The sequence below is a fragment of the Dioscorea cayenensis genome, chromosome 8 (assembly GCF_009730915.1).
Source record: "Dioscorea cayenensis subsp. rotundata cultivar TDr96_F1 chromosome 8, TDr96_F1_v2_PseudoChromosome.rev07_lg8_w22 25.fasta, whole genome shotgun sequence".
Taxonomy (NCBI): domain Eukaryota; kingdom Viridiplantae; phylum Streptophyta; class Magnoliopsida; order Dioscoreales; family Dioscoreaceae; genus Dioscorea; species Dioscorea cayenensis.
Window position 1 is genome coordinate 8,692,228 of NC_052478.1, and position 22,233 is coordinate 8,714,460.

The 22,233-nt window shown below is 32.3% G+C and overlaps 2 protein-coding genes across 2 annotated transcripts; both read right to left on the bottom strand.

Annotated features, from left to right (window-relative positions):
- Nucleotides 1-449: 449 nt before the first annotated feature.
- Nucleotides 450-1,084, bottom strand: LOC120267974. The gene has a single exon (XM_039275656.1). It carries the CDS (start codon nt 1,002-1,004, stop codon nt 645-647), a length of 360 nt encoding a protein of 119 aa, XP_039131590.1. The 5' UTR covers nt 1,005-1,084; the 3' UTR covers nt 450-644.
- A 6,487-nt stretch (nt 1,085-7,571) lies between these two features.
- On the bottom strand, nt 7,572-10,320 carry LOC120267973 (protein DETOXIFICATION 33-like). The gene is made up of 9 exons (XM_039275655.1): nt 10,010-10,320; nt 9,181-9,722; nt 8,934-9,020; nt 8,786-8,842; nt 8,413-8,651; nt 8,216-8,334; nt 8,001-8,087; nt 7,832-7,915; nt 7,572-7,745 (listed from the first exon to the last, which is right to left on the bottom strand). Exons 1-8 carry the CDS (start codon nt 10,268-10,270, stop codon nt 7,841-7,843), a joined length of 1,467 nt encoding a protein of 488 aa, XP_039131589.1. The 5' UTR covers nt 10,271-10,320; the 3' UTR covers nt 7,572-7,745; nt 7,832-7,840.
- Between the last annotated feature and the right edge of the window lie 11,913 nt (nt 10,321-22,233).

The window sequence follows — 22,233 nt, forward strand, 5'->3', positions numbered from 1 at the left end:
AGCTTACCAAACATCACCAAGCATTACAAGTTCACCAATTTGCCAGAAAACCTAACTAAGTCTGCCATTGTCTCACCTGCCAAATGTTACAAAGCATTGCAAGTTCACTAAAACCTAAGTTATCCTGTTGTTGTGTCGTCTATCAAACATTGCAAAGCATTGGAAGTTCACTAACTTGCTAGAAAACCTAATTCATCATGCCATTGTCTCACCTATCAAACATTACCAAGCATTGCAAATTTACTGATCTACCAGAAAACCTAAGTTATACATTTGTTGTCTCACATATTGGGCATTTCCAAGTCTAACAATTGCATTCATTTTCCCAAATCAAGCTATTCAATCATTCATCAGATTACATTTACAAAGCAATAATTTTACACATAAATTTCAAATAAAGATGAAAGTTTTGCCCTAATGACCTAATCTTATCCATCAAATCATGGCAATAGCATTAGAAACTTAGGTATAAGATTTAAAATGCAAGAAAAGAGTCACAAGTTGAACAAACTAAAGATTCAGAAATTTTAAAAATTACAAGTTGCGCAAATTTATTAACCAAATCCCAAATTCAAAGTACACAATCGATCATTGAAAATCCAAAGATGATCGAAATCCATACCGAACCTCGTCCAAAGCCGATCTCACTCGGCATCAGCGGCGACCGTCTGCTGCTGCTGCTGCTGGAGGCGTTCAAGAGCCTTCTGGTGCGCCCACGTCTCAATGGTGAGATCAGGCTTAGCGTTGAGGCCGACGCCAAGGATCACAATAGTGAGGAACGAGGTTATATAGCAGGGAAGCTCCCAGTCCTCCCACTTGCGCGACTCGCCCGTCGGTGGTGGAGTTCGGTTGAGGAGGTACCCGTTGGGCCGTTCCTGCGTGCCGTCGCTCGTCCACCGGCTCTCCCCGCCACCATGGCCACCACGTACGCGCGCCACGGCCGCCCTGGCTCGGGCCCGTGCCATCCCCACCGCCGCCGCCGCAAGCGATCTCGTCGGAGCCATCGAGAGATAGAGGAATCGCGAGTTGTGAATTGGGGCTTCGATCAGTTCGATGAGTGATGAAAGAGTTTGGTGAGTTTTTTTTATGAGCACCGGAAGGTGATGGGATTCGATCTTTTGATATGTTGCAAGTCCAACTTCTCATCAAATGCATCCGTTCTGCTTTGAGATTAGTGCCTTTATTTTTTTTTTTGGGGGAATTTCTTTATTCAAATATAAGACTGGAGCCTGGAGGAAACAAATAATTATCTGAACAATATTCTTAAAAATTGTATATTTTTAAATTAAAATTTATTTTAAATAATAAATTATTAATAATAATAATTTTTAAAATTAATTATTATATGTTGATCTAATTTTTTTTATTTTTTATTTTTTTGAAAAGGAATTTTTTAAAAACTTTTCATAGTAAATGGCCCAATGGGGTTATAACCAATATCAAATTGTTTGATTGGGGACATATAACAACCTAACAAAAAAAATAAATAAAAAGAGTTAATAATAAAAAAAACTAATTAAGGCATTACAACTGATTCCACGTCTAAACAATTGACTCCCACTCTAAACGTGCCAATGGGGATTAGCTTTTAAAAGGTTTAATCCCTTCAAACCAATGACTATTGTTAATAGCACTTGGCCCGTTGTCTTGATACCCCATAACTAGCTTTATTCTTTTCATTTTATTCTTTGTGGATGTGCATGAAGCGGGCATCTTTTTTCTTTTTTTTGCTTATTCTTGGTAAAAAAAACCCATAAATAATAGGGAAAATTTCAAAAAAAAACCTTATGGTTTTTCACTTTTGCAATTTAGGGACAGAGAATTTTTTTTTTTGTTTTGATACCTTGTGGTTTCCCCAGTTAGCAAAAAAAAAAAAGAAAATCCGTCAACTCCGTTAACAGCTGCTTACGTGGCAAGGACATAATAGTCAAATCTCATAAGTATGGCTGACGTGGCAAAAAAAAAACTATTTTTTTTATCAAATTATGTGCCTATCATATTAATTATAAGAGATCAACCTATAAATTAACCCAATTCCCTTTTGTCAATGTGGTTTGCCTCGATTGCATCAATGTTCAGACAACTAAGATTGTCCTCTTTGGACAAATATTGCTAGGGTTTTACATCCTCTTCAGACAAGGAATTGTTGTGATTGAGCCACTGGCACTCCAATTTTCTCATAAAAAGAGGTATGAATCATTGAGTATTGATCTCCTTCTCAGCTATTTTTTCTCAATTTTTTTTTCATTTCTCTTAAACCCCATAGAATCCAGATGCTTTGATGTTTGGTGTCAAAAATCTAGATCCTCGTTTATTATGAATTATGCTTGAAGCTGAACAAACAATATTGGGTTCTTCACTTCATCATTTGCTTTCTTTCTATCAGCTTGCACCCATTTTTTTTCCTTAGCTTTTCAGGCTTCATGTCCGGAGCTTTTCTTTTTCAGGCTTTGGATTAGTGAATTGTTTATTGTTGTAGTGCCTTTGCATATGAAGTTATTCTATCTAAATTTTTATTTTTGATTATGATTCTAATGCATTTCATTATTCTTATTCCTTAAAATAATAAACTATATTTTGGTGGAGGTATCTATTTGGTGCTTTTACTTCCCTGGTTTGTCAAACTTTCAACTTTGAGCTTATATTTTGTTAGTTTTCCCCCTCTTTTGGATACACATATTCTCATTTACTTGTGAATACTGTTATATGCTTAAGTTTTGTTCGGTAGAACTTCTCTTTAAAACCAAATGTTCGTAGCACCCTGATATATTCCTATTTGAAAGGATCATCTCTCTTAATTAAGTGGGGATTAAACCAATTTCATTGCAATGCTTTTCTAGAAATAAGACTGAATGTATCTGGGTCTTTAATTCTTTCCAAAGAAACCAGGCTTGCTTAGTCTACACCTTAATAAAACACTTTGTCTCAATTTTAGTTGTTTAACTATCTTGCCCATATAATGTTCTATTTTTCTATGAATTTTAATTTTGGCCTCTTTTGAATACATTCAAGATGAAACACTTGTTATTTTTTTGTTAGCACAATCCCAATTTATTTCCAAATTTGACTCATCAAAGTCCATGTGAACCTATTAATCAAAAGGCATGAATGCCATGTAGATTTTGTTTACTTGACTATGTAAGTGTTTGGTATATGTATAAGCTAAAAACAAATCATATAAGATCATCATAATTAATGCTAGTGTAAAATTAATATGAACACATATAATGCTAGTGCTAATGTATTAGGAGAGCATTCATGTATAAGATGCAGTAAATGATTTGTTGATTGGTTGATGAATTTATTTAAGTAAACAAAGGCTAAGATTATTTGTTGTTTTAATTTTTCTATAGAATGTTCTTATAACAAATCATATAAGATCATCATAATTAATGATAGTGTAAAATTAATATGGACACATATAATGCTAGTGCTAATGTATTAGGAGAACATTCATGTATAAGATGCAGAAAATGATTGGTTGATGAATTTATTTAAGTAAACAAAGGCTAAGATTATTTGTTGTTTTATTTTTTCTATAGAATGTTCTTATAACAAATCAAATTATTTCTCAGTTAACTTTATTCAAATTTTTTTTCCTTGCATCCTCGTTTGATAACACAGTCTTATGGGAACATATGTTGACCTTGTCCTACATTATGGAGGAAAATGGAGGAATGAGGATGAGAAAGTGTATGAGGGAGGTCAGGTTGAGATAATTAAATCAGTGGATGTTGATTACATATCATTCTTCACCTTGTTAGATTATTTTCTGGATGTTGGGTGTGAAAAAGGGGGAAGAATGTGGTTTAAAATTAATGGACTATCTACTAATGACGAAATAGAGGAGATTTTGAATGATATTGACACAAGTAATATGGTATATTACAACAGTGGCAGTAACAGTATTGATGTGTTTCTGGTTGAGCATGAGCTTCCAGTGATGGTATTACCTGCAGAAATGGACAAAGATCTGAGACAACAAAGCATGGAGAGACCTGGTGAACATAGTGGAATTCATGACAGTTATTCTTCAGTTGTGAAGTTGGCTGACAGAACATGTAGCTGTAAGATGTGGGAGCTCACAGGAATTCCATGCAAACATGCCATAGCTGCCATTCACAGTAATAACGAGGAACAAGAGGCATATGTTCACAAGTTCTTTACAAAGGCAACATATTTAGAAGTGTATAAGCATTCAATCCAACCTGTGCCTAGCCAAGATGCTTGGGAAAAGACAAGTTTGCCTGATATTCATCCGTGGATTGTGAGGAAGCCCCCAGGTAGACCCAAGAGAAATAGGAGAAAAAATTCAGATGAACCACAGAACCCTTACAAGGTTTCTCGGGCTGGTGGTAATGTTACTTGTGGGAATTGTCATCAAGTTGGTCACAATGTTAGAGGATGCAAAGCTTCTATTACAGGGGAAACATCATGGCAAAGAAGCGCTAGAATTCAAAAGGAAAAGGATTGTGGAACTTATATGCCAAACAAGGTATACGTTAATCTATTTTCTAAATTACTGTCTACTTTGTTTGTTGTCAATTTTTTTGGTTTCCAATTTTTTGGTTTACAATCTACTTTTGTTGTATTTCATTTTAGAGTCTACCACAAAAAAGAGGAAGACCAAGAAAGAACACAAACCCAGTGAGTAAACAAAACACAACATCTAATTCAATACGAAGCAGAGAAGATAATCCAATGGCCCAGCCATCTCTCAGAACAGACTTTGGAGTGGACAGAGTATGATTTTATACATATGTACTTATTATATATATATATATATATATATATATATTGTTTTGTTTTTTATCATTACTTTATTTTTGTTGCATGATTGGAGGATGGTGCTTGTGAATTGTTCTTGCACTTCTAAAAAAAATTGATCCTTTATCCTTTCATTGCAGCCAACAGGTAATGAAGCATCTATGGCAAGCAAAACCTCAACATATCATGCACATACTGTGTCAAGTGTACAGAAAATGGTCATTAATAGGGCACAAGGGCCACCTAACCCACCATCAAGCTCAAACAATTTTAAGAGGCCTAGACAGCTCCCAGATTTTGCAGTTCGACATGGAGATGAACATATGCACAAGAGAAAGGCAACTTAGTTCATTTATATGTTCTGTATGGTACCCTGGAATGTAATGTAGATCAATGTATTTTGGGATGAATTTTAAGACTTTTTTAATATGATTGTCAAATGTGGCTTTGTTTTGAAATGTAATACTATAAGTTGTTGTCAGTAAATAGAGCAATGTTGATGCTCTCTTATTTTTTATTTATTTTTTTGCTTTGGTGGACTGTGTATGTCCTGTTGCTTTTTGCTCTTATACACAGATGGACAAATTATTTGGGATTGATTGTAAAGATAAGCAATGTTGATGCTCTTTTACCAAGTTTTTGATTTTTTTTAATTGGGCATGATCTTCTGTACACAGTTGACTAAAATATTTGGGATTTAATATAAATTAGAGCAATGTTGATGCTCTTTTAATTAGTTTTTGATCTTTTTAATTGGGCAAGATCTTGTGTTATTTTTTATGTTGTTTTTGTACACAGATGAGCAAATTATTTGGGATTTTTTTTTACTATGTTAAATAGTGTTTGATCTTAGAGAATTTTATATAATCTTTCATATGGTTTTAAATTGCTTATGATCTTTTAGGTGGTGTATGCTTATTTAAACTGCTTATGATTTGGTAGCTAATGTAAATAAAATGCAATGGCCATGCTCAATTAAATTGTTTATGCCTTTTAAAATAGAAATCTAGAGAAATATTCCCTGATGAACAAAAGACATTTTCACAAACACCTTTCAAGCAAAAAATTTACACACCATTTTCTTCAATTTTCAATGCCATTACAGTTCATATCATACAAGACTACAAGTTGAACCTAAAGAAAATATAGTTTAGAATTACAATTTGCCATAATTACAAACTTTCATTCTTTGGTATTATGGTTGTTACAAGAACGACAAATATTTGCCCCATCCACCAAATGTCTTGTACCACATGCATTCACAAAAGTGGAAGAAATCACCAGTTATGGGAACACAAAGCAAATAAAAAACCCCATTCAATTCTTGTTTTGCTTACCAGTGAGCTTATCAAAAGAAAATCAAGTACTTGATAAAGGGGTTAAACTCTTGTTGTTAAGGCCATCTCTTCTTGTTAGCTCTTCCTAGATAGAAATTTGAGGTTTATATTCAAAAACCAAAATTGTAAAGATTAAGAGAGGAAAGACAAGAAAAAAAAATGAGAGAAAAAGATATCATTCAATTGGAGAAGATGAAGATATGATATAGTTTTTGCCACGTTAGTCATACTTATGGGATTTGACTATTATACCCTTGCCACGTAAGTAGCTGTTAATGGAGTTGACGGATTTTCTTTTTTTTTTGCTAATTGGGGAAACCACAAGGTATCAAAACAATTTTCTTTGTCCTAAATTGCAAAAGTGGAAAACCACAAGCTTTTTTTTTTTTTAAATTTTCCCTAAATGATATAGATCTATATTTACAACCGTCGATTGAAGAATTACTAGTATTTTGAAAAAAACTGTGTGGAGACTATTGATGCTGTCACAAATCAAAAATTTTATTTACATGAAGTAATTATTTGGACTACCAATGATTTTCCCACTTATGCCAATTGTCTAGATGGCGTACCAAAGGAGAGAGTGCATGTTCTTGTTGTGAATGTGGTACAAAGTCTAAGTGATTAAAATGTAATGAGAAGCAGTGTTATATGGGTTATTCTAATCATAGATTTCATAATGATAAACATTCTTTAGATAGGACACAAAAATTTTAATATGCTCCATCACTATCATCTTGTGTTAAAATGTTGAAACAAGTGAAAAATATGAATGGTAGCAAAGATGGATGTTAGAAAAGAAGAGCATTTTTTTTTTCACATTACCTTATTGAAGACATCTTCTATTGAATGATTTCTATTATGGAGCTGGTTATTCTCTGATTTTGTAATAAACCCTTATAATTAATTTTATTTTGAAGTTATATAAATTATTTAATACAAACTTTATCAAAGTAAAATAATTTTATTATACAAATATATATAACCCCCGGGGGCATGGCTCAAGGGAGAATGATCCGTAGCATCATTTTTTAAATATTACAACTTTTCGTGCATTTAATTTTTACTTAACCTTTTATTTATTTATAAGTTAACCTTTTATTTTTAGATATGGTTTATTATTTTATATAAAATTATTTTATATATATATATATAACATGTTTTTGTTTTTTCATTAGTCATGTCCATATTTTCAATTCGTCTGGCTTTGATTGTTCTTTACAAATACAAAACATCTTTCTAGTTTCTAGAACACACATTGATTGGTTACCAAAAAGGGACAAAACGCAAAGCAACAAACGCACGCACATTGAGACAAAATCCTGGCTTTATCTATATTACAAAAATTGAAACAAAAAAGAGAAAAAAGGTTATCAGTAGAAAACAGACGCCGCAAGCCCAACGGGATCAAAACTGGATTGATTTGCAGTCTTTTGACAAGGGCATGCTACAACATGCGCGCACAAATAAACATTTAAAATAGTCAATAATTCTCTCAACTCTAACAACTGTTTGTTTACTGAATTATTTGAAGATAAGCAGCTCATTGAACAAATCAAATTAAAAAAGAAATGGAAGTTCATTTGCTTCTAGTCCGTCCACCTGCTCATTGTCAGGACTGCAAATTCTTTTTATTTTATTCTGCATTCAACAGTAAAACTTCCAAGTTTTATTTGGAAAAACATCATCAATTATTCAAAACATGCGGTTTTGAAATTTAGTATTACCTTGCAGCTCTAAACTTTCTCAGATTGGATCGTAGTTACTTCAGAGCCTCCCCAAATTAAGACTCTATCATTAGCTAATAATACCTGCGATATTATTGTTTGCGCATTAAAGCAACACGAAAAGCAGCATATGGTCTGAGAGCTTTAGCTTTTATGAATTAAAGTTTACCTCTTTTTCCCAATTGGTCCGCCAAGTGATAATGATAAGGATGATGGTCTGCAATGCTACCCCAATAATCACACCACCCCAAATTCCCTTGCATTGCACAAAATAAATAAATAAAATAAAATGGGCAAAAAAAATCCAATTTTTGACATTCAGAACATGATTTTGAGTAGAAAACAATGGTAGATCAATTAAGAAACAAGTTTGCATTTGTCTACCTCTAAACCAAGGTTGAATGTGAAACCCAAAAGCAAAGCAATTGTTAAACCCACAGCATAATAGCTGCCAAGATCTACATATGCGACTGTGGTTTGCCAACCAGCTCCAATGGCTACCCCTGTGAGCTCTCACAAGACTTAAAATTAGTACCGAGGCATGACTAACAGTGGAGAAGGGAAGTAGAGATTATAAACACCTGATCGAACTGGTTGCATGCTTCCGAGAAAAATTGTAGCACAGAGGTAGTAAGCAACGTTGCTCACTCTCTCCCTAACCAATTCATCTTCAGTGAAAAGTTTAGGAAAATCCTCTCTTGTTACTAAGATTATAATCACAAAAGTAGTCTGTATGATTAGTGATATGCCTGTGACAACAAACAGCGAGAACTTCGCAGCTTTTGGATTCCCAGCTCCTAACTCATTTGAGACGCGAACACTGTTCAGAGCAATAGAGGGGAGAATCAAGACGCTGTGTGACAATCCAAAAAAAGACATAACCTCTTGAAAGTAACAAGTACATGATTAAGAAAATATAGCACTATGACCATAGAGAGAGAGAGATGATTACACCTTATAGCTGCAACAAGTCCAAGTGGAACCATGAAACACCATCCTTCAACATTCATGCTGTTAATGCAGAGAAACAGCTAAGCATAACATGCAGAACAAATAAAAGCCAGGAAGAAATTTAGGTTTAATCGAGTATAGTTATATATACCAAATGGTTGCAGCATCCACAGCTTTCTCAGGATGCTTCAAAAGTCCAGCTAATTCAATCACAATCATGAAAGCCCAATACTCCAAACTGCAGCCAGGTAAGAAAAGGAGATGATTTCAGCATTTGTTGGGCATGGCATTGAAGCCATTCAAATAAGCAAGTTCACACAGATTCCTCAAAATGACCAATCTTTATTACAAACAAGGTTTCAATCATGAACCAGAAAGTTTTATAGAAGAGCACAAACCATAGCATAACAGCTGAGGCAACAGATAAGCGGAAAAATGCACCCAAATCTTTGAACGCCAACCATGAGAAACCAGTCCAAGAATCCTTGCAGTATCCTGATAGAACATAACCAAACTGGCCGGCAACTAAAAGCCACCAGGAAAAATTAAGAGTGACAGCAGCCCCCAGCAAGCCAGTTTTCAGTTTAATAATGAAGAGCCAACTGAGAACCAAATGGAGAATGAGGCAACCAGCAGAAATCCATGCCATTTCCCACACCTTGCTTTGTGCCTGAAGAAACTTTTGAATTGGAAAATTTATTGCAAAGGCAAACAGCTCAGGAATCATCCATATTGAAAATCTCCCCGCCAATTCAGCAATCTCATCACTCTGGCCTAATAATTTTAAGATTGGTGTAGCAAAAATGTATACTAAGGTGAGGATCAGAGCTGTGATCAGAAGGATAATCCATGACCTCTGCAAGTAAACTCCCAACATGTTCGACTTCTTCGCTCCAAATGCCTGCCCGCACAGAGTCTCCAAGGCACTACCCATTCCTACCTGCAGAAAAATCTCAAGTTGTACACAAAAATGAATCCCTCTCGATCTGATAAAAGAACTCATCTTGCTTTGAGGGTAAACAATCAAGTACGAAAAAAAAGAAAAAAAGCAATCTTTGGACAAATCAAACCAAAACACAAACAAAAGCGTTCAATTCCATCGAATTCATAACAACAGTCACAGAAAGACTCTAGTCTTAACTCAATAATAACCAACGAAAACCAAGGTCAAAATACTCAAAAGGAATATCGAAACAGAAATAAAGGAGAGAAGAACAATGGTCAAACCATGATGCCGAAGGCGATGCCCGAAACGACTAGATTCTGAATACCAACTGCCGCGAGCTCCAACGTACCAATATGGCCAGTCAGAGTCTGCGTCGTAGCACCGAGCGTGTACTGGAACACCGAGGTGAGGATGGCCGGGCCGGCGATACCCCACACCAACCTCAGCTCCCTCCTGGTATCCACCCAGCATGAACTCACCGCCATCTCCTCCTCCTCATCTTCATTCCTCACGGCGAGCAGTGGAGACGAAGCTGAGGCCATTCCTCAGAGTTCACAGTTTCACGCCGGTGGTTTAGCGTCGTGGCGGTGATTCTACTATTCTTTATGTTTATTTACAAACAAAAGAATTAAATAATTTATTTTTTATATGTTGCTGATAAATTATTATTTATTGATTGATTTACAAGAAAGAACGTGGAGTGGTTAATCTCAGTTCTTTTTTTTCTCAATGACAGCGTCACCAACATAAATAAATATATATACTTATTCAGTGCCATGATTTGATATATAAAAATTTCACAACAAATGGCTTTTGGTCAGTAACACCGGTTCCACAGTAAAAGATTTAAATTATGGTATAAATATTAGGAGGTGTTTGTTCGGTAGTATTTAAAACTCCTTGTAGTTGAAATTACAAAATTCCTTGAAGTAAGTTATTTGGTTAGGTGGATTTAAAAAAGCAACTGGAGTTGCAAATCCTCTTTAGTTGGATTTTGGTGAATTTGAAACTACATCCAAATTGGATGTAGTTCCAAATCCAGTATTTAGATTTTCAATTAAAATTATTTTTTAAAAAACTAGAATTTAGTTAGAATATAAACAAATAAAATTATATAATTAATTAATTTGATAAATGATTTTTTTGGTGGTTATATATATTAATTTAATACACATTATATTAATTATTTTAATAAATAATTAATATATGATATTTTATTATGATAAATTAAGTATATATTAATGATATTAATTACTCATAATATTAACTACACTATAATTATATTTTATAAAATATTAAATAAAATATAATTATAGTGTAATTAATATTAAAAATATAGTATATAATTGATATATTATAATATATTAATTATTTTAATAAATAATTAATATATTATATTTTATTATAATAAATTAAGTATATATTAATTATATTAATTATTCATAATATTTGAAATTTGAATTCATATTTACATAAAATAAACTATATATTTTATAATTTATATTAATTATTACATCAAACTAGTTTTCCAAATTTCAAATTTACAAATCCCTCCAACCAAACACAAAATTCTGTGATCCACCATTATAAATACATCAAACCAAACACTGGATTTGACTCTCCTGAATTTTCAAATACAAGGATTTGTAAATACAAATCCATTGCATTTTCAACTACATCCAACCAAACGCCCCATTATATGAGTTTGAAATACATTAAACAAAGTAATATTAGAGATTCCGAGTTATAGTCCAATTCTCATATCAGTTGGATAAAAGTGTATAAATAAGTCAATTTTTATCTTCTTTTATACATAAATCATTAATTTTATATGTGTTTATCATATTGAAAAATAAATAAATAAATAAATAAAAACATTTGTATATAAATAGTACTGTGGCTCCATGTCATTATTGAAGTGCTTTTTTAAGTTATTGAAACTAAAACAGTTGGGTGATGATGCTTGCCTTACAATGGAAAAATGATAGTTTTAGCCTTCAGTGTATTTCTGATCTTTGTGACAAGTTGCATGTTTGCATGTTGTCAAAGAAATTGAAAAACAATAATAAAATTTTAATTTTAAAAATAATTTATGAGATATTAAATTAGTATAAAAATATAAAATAATCAAAAAAATATATTTAAACTAATAAATAGAAAAATAAGAGGGCTCCTCCTATTTTTATGAAATGGTAATCTATCTATCTCCAATTCACTCTTATTTTTCAAAAACTTGCCTTTTAGTTTAACGAGATTCTAACAAAAACTTTGTTGTGAAAAGATCATCCTATCCTCCAACATAATTCTAAAATCAAACCTAATGTAAGTTACTAGCATACCCCTTATACCCTCTCAATCACCACCAGTTACCCTTAACATCATTGGCTTTACAGACTGAGGAAGTTATTTTGAAACATGTACAATTGCAAGTGCTTATTCTATATTTCTCTTGATGGGAGACACCAGATAATTAGTATTCTTGTGGTGTGTCATGAAAGAGATTTCTTTGATGAAGACTTTCGTTCCCTCCCAAAATTGCCATGTTCATAAAGCCATAGTTGCATTTAGAGTTAGTCATGCTTGAGAGAAGTGATCTCTATTCATCTTAAAAACAAAGGAGGAGGAGGCCAGCAGGGAAAGGAAGATGATCTAATAACCCAAAGCAATGAAGTCCACTTGGGCCAAGCACTTTTTTTTCTTTCTCTTTTCTTTAACTTTTGTGCATTCTGGGGGAAAGATATTCATGTTCACAAATTGATTGAGTGAAATATGTTGCAATGCATGGATTGTTTTGTTCCTATTTTTAAGGTTTGCCCAATTCCCAATTTCAAAATTCAGGGTGTCCTTGTTTTATTTGTTTTATTTTTTAATAAATATTTTATTGTTATATAGTTTTTTTATTTAAATTTGTTGTGATAACAAATATGTTACTAGTATTAATAGTAACTGTGATGAAACTCTCTTCATTATTGTGGAATGTTAGGAAGAAATATATTCCAAGAATGTGATATAAAATTGAGATTTATTATCAGTATATGTATGTCTGCCATTTATATGGCACTAATGCTTAAATCTATATTAAAATAATGCACTGGATCATTTATAGCTCCCTAATTTGTGCATCATTTTAAGATATCATGCATTAAAAGTGGGATTTGCTTAAATTGTGTGGAATGTGCAAATTTTGTTAAAGCATTTGTTCATTTCCTATAATTATCTAGTAAGGTTTTTAATAAATGCTTGCATTGGCGTATTTTATCATTATTAATTGATACACTTTGCTTGTATTTCCTTAAATTATGAGTGAATTTGGTATTTAAGTCTTTTGTATTTCATTTCCAAGGGTAAATGATTGCCTTTGGAGCTATAGGGCCAAATTCAAGATAATTTGAACAAAAAAAACCCAAAAAATTGAAGTTCCAAAAGTGTATATGGTCAGGCTTATGGTCATAACCCCTAATTATAAAAAAAGAGTTTAGAGAATCAAGACACGAGGAAGAGAAGATGATGGCAGAGAAACTTACGGCCTATTCTACACCCATATGATCTCTTACTCCCGTAAGCATCATGAAGCAATGTCCTTTAAACCTGCAAGGCTCAAGATAAATTCTAATATTGTCCTCCAAGCATTATAAAAGGCCAAGATGGGCTAGGATTGGGGGACTCTCTCAGATATTAGTTTAATTATACTTAGACCTTTGATTTTGGGAGAGAGAGCTACTAGGGACAGAGAGGAGATGCTGTTATCATCAAGGAGATAGTATTGGTGAAGAACTCATAAAGGGTATTCCATCTCAAACTAAGGCATAACAGAGTGCTCGAGATTGAGGAAGTTTCTTTCATGTTTCTTTTATATTTTGCTATGTACTCCTCGATTATGAGGAACTAAATTTCCTAGTAAGCTTGGACATTAATGACTCTAGGTTTTAATCTTTTCTAGACATTGGATCTTGGATTTTCTATCGATTCTGATTTTATTCAATTGTGTGACTATTATAAATTATAATGAGAGCTTGGTTTCATGTTTTATTGCATGTGTGTGATTGAGAAATTCTCCATGCATAGATTTAACACAATTGAAGAGATTATAAGTAGATTTAAGGTAGATTTCACTATGATTCTCTCGTAGGATGAAGATTACCTTCAGATTCCACTAAAGAGCTGTTTGGTATGGGGAAAGTAACAACTTTCCATAAAACGTTAAGCTTGGGAAATATTTTCATGTGTTTGGTTGAAAAATACACATGATATTTATTTTATCATGGAGATTGGTAAAGTGTTCTATATATTTTAAATTATCAGGTGGCCTTCTAGCTATTATTTTCTAGAAAAGTTAGTCATTTATTTGTATTAATTAAATGATATTACACATGTTTATTGAATGGTTTGGTAAATATGGAGGTTCAACCTTACTATCCGGAATATGGACAAGAGTTGTCAAAACGGCCCACATGAATATAAACTTGTAAAGTTATGAATAGAAAAAAAAATCAAGGTTTGGTAATATCACATGGTCCACAATAATTATGTTCTAATGGTTTTCTATGATCACACTCATGATTAATAGCTATTTCATTTTTTTCTTCATAACTAATTCTGTTTTTGAAACTTTAATTATATGAATATAAAAATATCTAAAAGTATTAAGTCAAAACGTTAATAAATCCAATATTAGATTATTACTTGAATATTTGTCATTTTGTTATACATTACTAAGTGATGTAGTTATATTTAAAATTATATCTTATCACCTTATCATGTATAATATTTGTTATATCTTTCATATACATTTGCAGAATAAATAAAAATCATGGAATCTGGCTCTTTGAATAAAAGTGTGAACTTAAATGAAGAAGAATTGGAAAGTACTAAATGTAGAAAAGAGACAACTAAAAAAGTGAAAGAATTTTCTAATGTTTGGAATTTTTATATAAAGAAGGAGGTGGATCAAGATGGCATACAAATAGTAGAATGCAAGGGATATAAGAAAGAATATAAATGTGGGGTAAAAAATATAGGACTTCTTCTTTGAGGAATCACAAGGATAACTGCAAAATGATTAAAATGAATGATGTGGGACAAATGTTTTTTTATCATGAAGGGAAGATAAGGTCTAAAAAAGTAGATCCAAAAATTGCATGCGACTTATTAGCTACTGCAGTTATAAAACATGATTTGCTATTTTCATTTGTTGAATATAATGGCATTAGAGCTTGGATGAAATATGTAAATCCTGATGTTGCTTGCATTTCTAGAAATACTCTTGTTTCCAATATTACAAGAATATATATGTGAGAAAAAGGAAAACTTAAGCATATTTTGGGTAATATTCAGAAAAGAATTTGCTTAATTCAGATGTGTGGATTGCATGCGCTAGTGAGGGCTACATTTGCTTGACTGGAAATTTTGTTGATAAAAATTAGAAATTAAAGAGTAAAATTCTGAATTTTGCTGAAATGCCTCCTTCACACTCGGGAGTTGAATTGGTTGCAAAGTTATTTACATTTTTTGAAAGAATGGGGAATTAAGGAAAAAAAAGTATTTTCTTTGACATTGGATAATGTGTCTAGCAATGACAATATGCAGATATTTTGAAAGAGCAACTGTCTTTGCATGATAGTTTGTTATGTGATGGCGATTTTTTTCATATTCGTTGTTCTTCTCACATATTGAATCTTATTGCGCAAGAAGGATTGAAGGTAGCATCTGAAACTTTACAAAAAATCAGAGAATTTGTCTATTATGTAATGGGTTCATAAAGAAGAATGAAAAAAATTTGAAGAATGTGTGGGTGCAGTTGGCAACATTGACACTAGTATTGGCTTACGATTAGATGTGTCCACCTGTTGAAATTTGACATATTTGATGTTGGATATAAACATGGCCACGGTTTAGGAACCTTCTGTTACGATTCCTGAACCGCCGTTTCGGTTCTAAAAAACTTTGAACCAGAACTGAACCGCCTAGGCAAGGTTCTTAGCGGTTTCGTTCCGGTTCATTTTCGGTTTCGGTTCTGCAATTTGGTTTAACATTTTTGGTTTAATGGTTCAAAGGGTTTAGGCTATTTTTTTTTTTTGCTATGTTGTTCACCTCCACAATTTGATGAATGAAGAAAATCACAGTGATTCCATACCGTCTCAGAAGGAACTCTTTAGAAATCAGAATGATTGGAGGTAGCAACAATGATCGTCTTCTCTATCACGTCAAAGATATCCAAGATCGAGGTACGGAAGAACCGTCTCTAGTAATCCATCAAAGATGAACTCTCGGCCATCTTGCTGCCACTCGAGCTTACTCCTTCCCACCTTCTCCACCATCAAGTTAGGTTTTCACATCTTTAGATTGATCCAGCCCATCGTCCTCGAATAAAGATCTAGGATTAGGATTTCATCAAAGAGGATTTAGGGTTTTCAAGTCTTCAAGAGTGGCAAGCCAAAAGAGAGAACAAATCAACAAAATAAAACTTAATCAACTGGTTTAATTCAAATGTTCAGACCTAACCTAATCAGACGATACACATGACTCAAAGTCTTAAACGGTTAAACCTAATTAGATGTCATAACATTATTTTATATAATATAATAATATATTTGTAACTAAGTAATTTGATATTTTGAATCTTTTGATTCAAGTAGAACTGGCTGTTGAACCAGCGGTTTGAATAGCCGGTTGCACGGTTTTTAAAATTTAAAACTAGAATCGAGCCTTATATGAACGTTCCGGTTCCGATTTTAGGACGGTTATGCTTTTTCTAGTTCCAGTTTAGATCCACGGTTTTGGTTCAAAATGACCAAGTCTAGTTGGATAATGTCCTTAAATATAAAAGGGTATTCGCTTCTCTTCAATTGAATGATAGAAATTACAAGTATTGTCCTTCAAATGAAGAATGGAAAAGAGGAGAGAAAATATATGAGTTTTTGGAGCCATTTTATGACACTACCAACTTGATTTTGGGATTTTCTTATCCTACATCAAACTTGTATTTTATGCAGTTTGGAAGATTGAAATTTTATTAAAAAAAAATTGTCAATGTGGTGATTAGTGACATGTGTAAAAGGATAAAAGAAAATTTTGATAAATATTGGAGACAATATAGTATGGTTCTTGCATTTGGGTTATTTTTGACCCAAGAATTAAATTGTCAATGTTGGAGTATTTTTATGGGAAGGCTGAGAGTGATTATACTAAATGCCAAGAGAATGTGCCACTTGTGAGAACAAAACTATACAAAATTTTTGAGCATTATTCAAATGGTAATAAGTCAAGTTCTTCACAACCATAGTCTTCTTCTATCATTACACCTGCATCTACACAAGGTGGTGGAGGAATTAAAAGTAAAGGCAAAAGAATCTTTGATGTAAGTTCTATAACACTTTCTTTCTTTATTTTTCTATTTCTCTAATTTGTTTATATTTTTTTATAATAACATATGCTAATTATTAAATGTAGGAAATTAAAACATTTGAGAGTTAATCAATTACAAGAGCAAGAAAATCTCAATTAGATATTTATTTGTAGGAGATAAAGCTTAAATTTGCATATTATGAAGATTTGGATGTGTTGGAATATTGGAAGAATCATAAGCATAGGTTCCCAATTCTTGCATTAATGGCAAGTGATGTCTTGGTTATCCTAATAACAACTGTTGCATCTGAATCAGTATTTTTATATTGTTGCTGGTGTGCTTAACAAATACAGAAGTTGTATCCTTCCTAAAAAAGTACAAGCTCTCATTTGCACCTGTAATTAGTTGCACGGTTATAGCATTGGTAATTTACTTACAATTTATTAATTTAAATTATTCACTTGATTGAAATCTTGAAGTATTGGTTTATTTTAAATTTAATTTTTTGACTACTTTTTATATTTGTTGTTTTTTGTGTAGATAATGAAGATGAAGAAATTATTAAGCCAACTATATCGGGTGAGGGTTCAAACATTTTTGAAGTTATTGATGAAGATAAATGGGAAGAAAGAGACGGTGAAATGGAAAATTTGAATGATTTAATGGTTGATGAATTTTAAATTTTTAATGAACTTTATTATTGTATGTCTCTTAAGAGAGAGATGAAGAATTATGAAATATATTTTTGTCTTATGGTTGATGGACTATTGCATTATTGATGGGAAGATGGTTTTAATGAACTTTATTATTGTATGTCTTAAGAGGGAGGGAGAGAGAGAGCGAGAGAGAGAGAGAGAGAGAGAGAGAGAGAGAGAGAGAGAGAGAGAGAGAGAAAGATGAAGAATTATGAAATATATTTTTGTCTTATGGTTGAAGGGTTATTGCGTTATTGATGGGAAAATGTTTTTTGTTGAAATTTTAGAAGATGGTTTTGCTTATGAATAGGAAGGAGGACCAATTTTCATTATCAATTAGCAATTTAAGTTGTCATGTGGATGTAATTGTTGTTGCTTTTAATGGATGATAAATGAGGATAAATGTTTTATGTGCTTTATGTGGTAGTGTCATGGTATTTATTTTTCTCTTATCTATGGCTTGTTATCTTGTTGATGTGGGCATTTTGTAATGTTATGCTAATTGGTGTTGTGGGTATTTTGTTATTTACTTCTTTTGTTATTTTAGTTGTGTTAGATTTATTGTGTCTCATATGTAGAAGCTCTTTTGTTATGTATTTTTTGCATTATGTTTTGGGCTTTAATAGATTTTTTTGGTTTGGTTTAATTCAAAATAATAATAAATATATAAAATATATAATTTTAAAATTGTTTTATATTTTTGGCGGGCCGGCCCGCTCAACCCGCCAACCCAAGGTGGGTCAAGTTGGGCTGCCATTTTGCCAGCCCTCCAAAATGGCGGACTGACGCACCTTGCCTACTTGTTTTGACAGCTCTAATGAGAGGTTTATTTCTAAATAGAGGAATAATCTATTATTGGAAAGTATGAAGATTATCACTTAACCAAAGATTGCATGGAGCCTCATTTGGTGTGAAGCTATCGAAAGACACAAACTAATAAAGGCAAGGGCAAGCAAACATAATTCTCAAGATCATAATTAGCAATATAATTTGAAAGAAAGATTTAAAGCTATTTATGGGCAAATCTATTTGAAGAAAACCCGAATGAGCAACTTGTATCAAGGCATTTAACCATTTTGAGTCATCTCCTAGTATACCAAGGGCAAAGCAAACTTCTTTGTATGTTGCGTATACAACGTCATTAATTGTTTGGAGATCCTCATAACTCCTTGCACTTACGATTTGTTAAGCAATAGGCTCAAGTACTATAGCTCTCATGTAGCTGGATGTACATAGATTATTCTTCCAATTAATCTTTCATTTATTCTGTACTTCCATTTTTTCTCTTTTTTGTACCATGTAAATTTAGTTGGGAAATCTATATACAAAAGCGATCATCCTCTTTCATCTAATTCATTTGTAGACATCCATTCTATGAACATTGTTGTTTCAATACTTGGGGTTGAGATTATGTTGAAAATAAATTGCTTATCACTAAAATAAATATTATGTTCTTCTGATAAGTGAATTAGCAATCTTTGGACATATGGCTCTCTATGATGGATTGAAAACTCAAATAGTCTTCAACAACTTTGATATGCTGATAAATAAAGACAATACAAATAATTTTGTATCTAATCTATTTTGGTTGATGATGTTGATGCTTCAAACATAGCTCTTGCTTTATCTGGACCTTTACTGATATATTCAAATAGATATTTGACTGCTTTTGTCAAATTACAGATTTCCATATTGATATGAGCTTACTAGCATACAACCAAATCAACATTATGAGGAACAACAAATCAGTTATCTAATTTAATGGCATTATGTGATGTGGTTGCCAGCGTATTTCCTCTCCAATATTGAGAAAATCCATCCTCATCAATCACTGTTAAATTGCGAAACTACTTTGGGCAGAATTTTTTACATCTTCCATTTTTCATACATGGTGTTTGTGAATTTTCTAATCCACATGGACCATATATCATAAATGAACTTACAGCATCATAACCAATAGGATCATATTCTTAGGTAATTCAGTAGAAACTATATTATCAACTTCTTATGATGCCATAGCACCACTTTCTTTTTCCAACCATAAGAAGATATGGACATGTGGCAAACCTCATTTTTGGAATTCGACTGTATAAACAACTATAAAAAGAAGAAGAATAAATATAATTAAGTTTGCAATCATCAAAACTAATTTTTTTTAAAAATTTGGACTCTACATAATTTACCTGCTTTTGCAAGTCCAAAGAGATGATTTTTCATCAGATCATCCATCAAATGACTATATCTGGTCTATCTTCAGGATATTAGCCTATAATAGCACTCATTGCATCTGTTATTTGTGGCCATCAAGGATTGTAAGTGAATGTAATAAATAGTTTAGGATAGCTAAAATATCTTCAAATAACCATTGTGTCTTGGTATTTCTCAAACATATAGTTAGGGAATGGTATAAAACTTGCATGTAAAATAATGCGCTTCCCAATATTATTACATTGCATATCTTCTTGACTGGTTGCATCTTTAACAGTAATTTTTTATAACAATAATCTTATTTTGCGATGTAGGAGACAAGAAAACACCGTTTGAGAAACATTGGCAACTATTATTAGAAGATATACACTATAGTCTTCAATAAACATTTCATATGCCTAATTATAACATTTCAGATGAGTACTTGAGAAACTATCTATTAGTTGCTCTTGAAGATCTTTTGAATAAACACTTTTTATCCCTTGAGGTGAATGATTTACCTTGACCACAATCACTGAACATGAATAATTTAATTGATTGACTGCTTCAAGAAGAGTCAGACTACAATATTCCTCATTTTCAAAAAGATCACTTGTCAATGTTTGCAAAATTAAATGCTGAATAATTAGCTATCTATAATTAAATACAAGAAGTTATGAAAAATAATGGAGGAATGTTTTTTGTATATGACCATGGTGGTACTGGTAAAATCTTTTTATGGAACACCATCATTAATGGTATTCGTGTTGAAAAAAAGATTGTACTAGCTATTTCTTAAGCAGGAATTGCATCACTTTTATTGTCGGGAGGTAGAATTGCCCACTCTAGATTCAAAATTTCAATAAATATTGGAGAATACTCTACATGTAGAATTTGCAAGCAAACTCAACTAGCAAGATTGATTGAAGAAACAACTTTGATTGTTTGGGATGAAACTCCTATGGTTCACAAGAATTATCTTAAAGCATTAAACAAAACTTTACAAGATCTTCTCTTAGAGACAACACTAGAAGCATTTAAAAAACCTTTTGGAGGCAAAACAATAGTTCTTGGTGGGGATTTCTAACAAATCCTACTAGTTATTTAATATGGCAGCAAAATAGATATCATAAATCTACTATAACCCAATCGATCACAACTTTAGAAAGAATGCAAAGGATTAAAAGTCAAGACTAACATGAATTGGCACAAAAACAACCTAATGAAGAAGGTCAAAATCAATTAAGAGAATTTGCAGAATGGTTGTTACAAATTGGTGATGGTATAATTGCATCCATTGAAAAAATGATAGTGATCTTGATGAAGGAGATTGGATAGAAATTCCACAAGATTTATTGATTGAAGACTTAGGTAATCCAATACAATCAGTCATTGAAGCTATCTATCCACAATTCCATTTGAACTATGTAAAGCCAGAATACTTGAGGCAAAGAGCTATAGTTACATCATTCAATAAAATTGTTGATATATTAAATAAAACAATCAATAACAAAATTGAAGCTGATGAGCAAAAGTGTTTAAGTTCAAACTGCATCTTTAATGCTTCTACATATGTTGAAGCAAATGTATCATTATATACAACTGAGTTTTTAAATGCATCAAAATTCATAGGCATACCGAATCATGAGTTGCTTTAAAATTGGGTTGTGTAATCATGCTAATAAAAAATGTTAACCAAGCGAATGATCTTTGCAATCGAACAATATTGATAATTACATAAATGCATCTAAACATTTTGGAGGCAAGAATTATTTCTGGATCCAACATAGACGAAAAAGTGCACATTTCTAGAATTATTATGCCTATCTAAACACGCAAATGGCCATTCATCATGTACTGAAAGCAATTCCCTATTAAGCTTTCATATGCAATAACTATAAACAAAAGTCAAGGGAAAACACTGGATTTAGTACGTTTGTTCTTACCCAAGCCTGTATTTTCAAATGGCCAACTCTATGTCGCATTATCTAGAGTATCCTCTGCTATAGGACTAAAGGTTTTAATTCTTGATAATGCTGGGAAGAATACAAATAAAACAAAGAATGTTGTCAACAAGGAAATCTTTGATAGTGTGTAGAAATTAATTCAAATTTTGAACGTTGAAATTGTGATCTATTATAGTTACAATCATATACATGTACAAATAAATATATATCAGGTTTGTTATCTCTGATTATTTCTAACTTCTATATAATGAAAAATATGAAAACTCAAAAAAAAAAAAAAAATACTGAATAAATTTTATCTTTTCTATTTT